Genomic DNA, 6,255 nt, shown 5'->3' on the forward strand with positions numbered 1-6,255 from the left:
CTGGAAAGAATTCTGGTGCTCCTAGACAGTCTTTGAATACGTTAGACTAAAGGTTTTTGAAAGCACACAGAATCATGAAATGCTTAGATTTCTCTGCTTTTAATTCTAAAATGTTACAAAATTACTTCATCATACAAAAAATATATATGGCTTACAAAGATGCATCAATGATTTGTTTGAAATGTGTTTAGCTCACAGAATCCTCTCATCTCTTCAAAAACAGGTATTTGAGAGCACAGATGTCATCTGTTTTCAAAGCTAGTCTGGCTTGATATGTAGAGTTTCTAGAAGTAATACATTTAGGGTGGCCTGTCCTAGGATGGGCCTGAAGAAGAGCTCTTCAATAGCATCTGCACTGATGTCTTGAAGAGAGGCAATTAGCTGAAGAATCCAAGCAAACCTGCCTAGGTTTCTGTGGAACATTGTTGAGATAAACTCCATCAAGGCTTGCTGAGCTTCCTGCTGCAGTGTTTGTACATAGGGGAGACATTTTAGGACATGGCATCCTGTGAAAACAAAAAGTAAAATAATAAATCTTGAGTAAATGCTTTCGTTCTGTGCCCTTCATAATGATGAGTGTCTGGCTTTCTAGCTTATAGTACTACTTTCTCTAGAAAACAATAAAAACTTTCTAAACATACTTTTTGGAAAAAGAAGATATGTCTAGTTCAATAATTTGAAGGAACATTGAGCAGCATTGTAGGCACATTGGAATCTAGCCCATTACATTAAACCCAGCTTTGAAATGGTATCAGGAAATAACTTTCACTCAGTACAGATGGAGAAGCAGCTTTATAGTGTTGTCTACCCACCAAATGATGCTGAGACCGTAGTCTGAGTAGGTGGAAACATTCCACCTCTAATCTAAAATAGGTAGGTAACATCAGGAAGATAGAGGGGGTGGTTTGGAGCAGCAAGCAGGCTGGCGGTCTAAAGACATAGGTTTCAGGTCTACCCAGCCCCATCTCCCTCCTATTGTTGCCTCTGGTTGCTAGACTAAGCTGGGGCACTGTGGTTCACCATGCTATCTAGATATCTTCATTTACAGTCTGAAAAGAGCATAAAGGTTCTCTGTGAGATCTATCACGACCCACAGGAGTAGGGTAGATAATTTTATTTCCTTGTTTTGTACTCCCTTTCCTCAGCCATTTCTGAAGAGGGAGAGGTCTCTGCTCTGTAGAGCCATGGTCCGGAGCCTCAATCCCATACCTCCCACAGCACGTGACTTCAAACCTGCTGGCTCGCTGAGGGTCTTTGTGGGTGCCAGGGCTCAGTTCAAAGGACACCCCGTGTTTATCCTTTGCCTCTGGTGGGATTGCTTTGTCATGTAGCTCTCAGCAACCTGTTGCCTCCTGTCCTCACTGCCTGAGGATAACACCGTCTTTTCCTGCCTAGAATTGCTGCAGTCTGGACAGGGTAGCATGAATCCCCAAGTTTTGACTTCTGCCTCTCCTGGCTCCCATGTCTTATTTTAACCCATCTCCCAGCACACACTCCAGGCCCGTTTAGCATCTTTTACAGTGACCGACCCCATGCCTCCCTGGGATGGGATCTGAACAGCTTAGACCAGGGAGTCTTTCATATAGGAACATTCATTTAGGTATGGGAGGTTCTGCCTTCTTGCCTAGTGTCCTGTACTACGGCAAAATCAACCAGGTTGGGTTTTCTTCAGTCTGTGGCTGGCTGCCCTGTGTCAGTATTCAGCAGCTCTCTTCTCCCCAGACATCACTGCCAGAGGAGAAGCCTCAGCAAAGCCTGCAACTGGGCTAGCCAGAAATGAAGGGTTTGGAAAAGTCATCTTCTCCCTCAGGATTACCACCAGCTGCAAGCTGTGAGGATGGTTCCAAGTGTTAGATTTTTTCATGGAAAGGAAGTTGTCAAGATTTTATATATTCAGGATGAAATTGCAATTGCTTATATCCCTTCAAATTTGCTTAATTTCCCCATTTGGTCTTCTTTTATATGTAATCAAACACTGGCTTTAATTTACAAGTAATGAGAAACTTCTTGTTCTGAGATCTGTTGTAATAATACTCAGTGAAACAGATATTTCCAGCTGAACTGTAAACCTCTTAAGAGTGTCTTTTTTTAACAGAAGTCCTGTCACAGCTTTGATGGAGTTACATATATATATATATATATAACTCCATCAACATATATATTTGGCACTGATACAATAACAGCACTGTTTTTCACGATTCCCATCTCTTCGCTGTTCTCATTGCTTTTCAGACAATTGTCAAAAGCAGCAAGAGCGGTTTCACCTCACTCTGTGCAGTTCATGCGTGGCGGGACAGTCCTACCTGCTCCTTCCTTTGACTTATTGCTTGGGTTCTAGAGAAGTTCTTGCAGCCGGACCCTTCACCCATACACACATTGACCTCTCCGAAGCCACCTAGCCAAAGCATCCTGCGAAAAGCAGGGATGGCAAGATGTTCTGGAGAGTCTGGATTCAGTTGATGCAAGGCTGCCCATTTCCCCTCAGGGGCTGGGCACATGCTTTCTCCTTCGCAGGTTCTTGCTAGTCCAGATGTGGTCGATCAATGACCCAGCCAGAGCCTCCCGCACAGAAGTACTGTGGGAGGACTCACACTCCATGCTGCCTGCCACCCTGTCCCCAAAGGGATTTTTTTATGATAGTAAGCACATTCTCTATACCACAAGAGATGAATTAGGGCACAAGCAAACCTCTGCCATACTTGTTTGTCATGCTTTTTGCCCAAGCACTGTCCTAGCTGTGCTGCTACAGCTGCATTTCTGGGCACCCTGTTGAACTCCAACTCATAACCCAGCTCTGGACTGCTCTGTGCTTCGTCCTTCCCCTTTGCCTCAGGCAGTTTCGGTGGTCCCAACAGGAATAAAACATTCAGGGTGGGAGCCCACACGAGGTAATCCATGATCCAGGAGAGGGTTTAGTGTTGTCGCTGCTGGTGGCAGCCTGAAATCCTCTTAGCACTGAGGCCTGCAAAATTTTAAGGTTTGGCCAAACATCAAGCCAAAACTAAGAGGGCAGCTGAAAATGTGCTGCATGTATGTAGAATACATTTTCTGAGTTTGGTGGAAAGTGTTCAAAAACTCTTAAAAATAGTAACTGTGAAACGACAGCTGTACAGATTTGTTTGCAGCAAAACAGGTAGAGAAAGGGTGGTTTGGGCTGTGTATAAGCCCCGAGTACCTGTTTCAGCCCAGAGTTAGACTGTGACTCTTTGTTTCATCTGGAGTCAGTCTAGGCTTAACTGAAGTCCTCCCAGCTGCCTTCTGCAGCCCATGGAGAAAGGCACCTCTGCAGAATAGGGTCATCCCACCTAAGAACTAGGGAGTCCCCCTGAAACTCTGGACAGTGTCTGCAGAGCATGAAGCATTGCTGGGCTTCTCATACGGCGCCCTGGGGAAGTAGCAGGCATTAGAAGGCACAAAACCAGAACATAACGCTGCTTCTGCTGCTTTCTCCTTAAGTGAAAATTGCATTTTATCCACAGAGATAATAAAAATGCCTGCTAGTTAAACTGTGTAAGCCATTGCAGATGAGGGATTTCTCCTCTTAGCATCACCCTGGATATAACCAGTCGTTTCTTTCAGCCCAATTTTATTGTGAAAAAACTGAGAAAATAACTTGCACTGAAACAAACTCCGCTGGTCTGATGCTATGGCATAGACACACGAGACAATACCAAACATCTGGATGACATTACATCTCAAGAATCAGAATTTGAATCCTATTGAAAACAAATATAAAGTCACTACAGCCTTTGAGCAGCCTATAAACATTTCACCACAAGAAATATCATGGAATAACTGAAGCATTCAAGTATCCTTTTGGTGCAATCCCAAGTATAGCACGCTGCTGACAGAGCAGCCAACAGCAGTGATTGCTGTGGAAGGAGACGGGGATCTGAGCCAGAGCAAACTGGAGTCAATAAGTCTTTCCATTTACTTTAGTGGACTTAGAGCTCAGCTTTTAATGCCTCACGCACTCCGTGGTGCTGACCTAGGCAACCTTCCTTCCTAAAGAGGCTAAACTTGGCACCAGAAGTGAGAGGATGCAATCACTAGTCTGATTTTGCTCCGTGACTGCAGTCCCATGTAGAGATACTAAAGGATAGACAGATAAATATATAAATAAATAAAAGCTGTGTAACCTCAACACAATATCCTTTTGCTTCCCTGATGAAAATCAGACGATAGAGATTATTTTATCTTCTCCAGTGTTCTTGCTACAGAGGAAGTCTTTGTTAAAATACTTCTAATACTCACATCACATACCCATGTACCATCTCTCCTTTGCTGTACTATGGGTGAGGCCGCTGTATTACCTTTGAACTGGAAATCAGTTTCAAGTGGCATGGTTAATTCTTTATGACTTAAAATTTGTTTAATAGAAGCTGTTTTGGCTTGCAGTGGGTGACCTACTGCACACATCCAAGGAACCTAAATAAACTACTTCAGGCAGAAGATCATTAAATTGTGGAATACGGATTTTTGAGAACATTTAGCTCTATTAATAGAAAAGAGTAAAACTAAGCATTTGTCTCTACGCAAATGAAAATGCCAAATGTCCTTCTAGGCACATAATCATCTGTGTAATTTCCAGGAGGACTTACCGGAATTAAAAAGAATAATTCCTTTAAGGTAGGCATATTCTTTTACACTTATGTCCAGGTCCCAGAATTTCCACAATAAATTCTTCATCTTCTGAACTTCTGCTAAAGATGCTCCCAGTGACGAGCTGCCCAGTTCATTGCTAGCTGTCAAAGACTGATTGAGGAGGATTTTTTTCAATAAACTAGGGGCTGAAATCTCTCTCAGGTCAAAATCCACCCCTTCTTGTGCCATGCCCAGGACAAAAAGAGGGGCCCAGTTCTGCTGTATGAGGACAAGCTGGTCCTCCCAAGGCACGTGATAAAAAGAAGGCAAGTTTCTAATAAAAGTTAAAGTCTTCAAGAGCACTTCAAAAGCTCTTCTGCACGCGATTTCTGGTGTTTTCAGGACAACTCTTCTCCTGTCCATACAAGAGCAGCCCTTGCTTCCCGCGGAGTGGTGGGGACCGCGATCCTGCTGGTGCCGCTTGGTCTCACTTCCACGCTCTTCATTAAGGATCTGGTACAGGATGCTCTTAGCATGGTCTGTCTCCCACTGACGTTTCCCAAATTTCTCAGCTGGCAGCTCGGTAGCCATAGAGCCAGCATTCCCCGCGGCGGGCGACAGTGCACGTGGAGCTATGCACCAGCAGCAGGGGAGAGCATTTCTGCCACGCAGCGAGGCACTCCCTGCTTTTTATGTAGACGGGCGGCTGAGAAGCAATATGACCCTGATCTGTGAAGTCACCTTGAACTTTATTTGCAGCAACCCATGTCGAACGAGGCGGGGCCGCGGGCCGCGGGCTGCCGGTGCCGCACGGGGCTCTCGCCCGCCGGCAGCACGGCCGCCGGCGCTCACCGCGGAGCCGGTGACGGCTGCCACCGCCACGCGTGACACGTACCGCCGGCCCCTGAGGGGGACTCCAGTGAAAACTCTGACACCGTAAGCGAAGAAGGAACAAGTTGCCTCTGGTTTCATTGATACGCTGACCTTGCCCGCTAGCTAATGCTCTGGAGCGCACAGAAATACATTCATATGTACGAATGACGCTGTGGGAGCAGCCCCTTGAGTAGACGCTTTTATTTTGCGTTAAAAGGAGTCACCTGAAGGCGCTGTGGATGCCTACCGTTACTTTTCACGGAGCACTTAACGGTGTTCGTACTCTACACTGTAGCTAATAGGATGTGATACCTATGTCAAGGAGCTCACGGGTGAAAGTCCCAGGGAAGGAAATCCCATGTATAGGAATTATTTCACATTCCTGGGAGATTTGAGAGAAACTTCAGAGAAAGCCAGCTGCCATAGCTCATGACAGTGTTATATCTCCTGCATTTCACGTATGATAATTTCAAACACAGAACACGCGGACTTCTCCCAGACTTGCTGTGTAATTAAATATTCTTCGTACAAGCTGTGGAAATGAAACTGATGAAGAAAGAGAGAAAAATGGCAATTCGTACTGGGGTGGGGGGAATTTTTGTAGCAGAGCAAGAGCTGAGTGATAGAATTGTCAGGACTCTTCAGTCAGCATCAGGGAACATTAAGTAGCAGGAATGCAAGGAACTCAGCCTTCATAAGAAGAAACTGATACTTCAAGTTTTCGTTACTTTTCACTCTCTTGCTTGCTTTTATATAGGGGAAGAGGTACTAAGTTTTTCACCAAGCATAATGTTTATG

The 6,255-nt window shown here is 45.0% G+C and overlaps 1 protein-coding gene across 1 annotated transcript; it reads right to left on the reverse strand.

Annotated features, from left to right (window-relative positions):
• Positions 1–258: 258 nt before the first annotated feature.
• LOC115334218 (nuclear receptor subfamily 0 group B member 2-like) lies at positions 259–5,556 on the reverse strand. Its single transcript, XM_029998169.2, has 3 exons — positions 5,397–5,556; positions 4,602–5,267; positions 259–506 (listed from the first exon to the last, which is right to left on the reverse strand). The coding sequence occupies exons 1-3, from the start codon at positions 5,554–5,556 to the stop codon at positions 259–261; spliced, it is 1,074 nt and encodes a 357-aa protein (XP_029854029.2).
• Positions 5,557–6,255: the final 699 nt, after the last annotated feature.

Source organism: Aquila chrysaetos, chromosome 2 (genome assembly GCF_900496995.4).
Source record: "Aquila chrysaetos chrysaetos chromosome 2, bAquChr1.4, whole genome shotgun sequence".
Lineage (NCBI taxonomy): Eukaryota > Metazoa > Chordata > Aves > Accipitriformes > Accipitridae > Aquila > Aquila chrysaetos.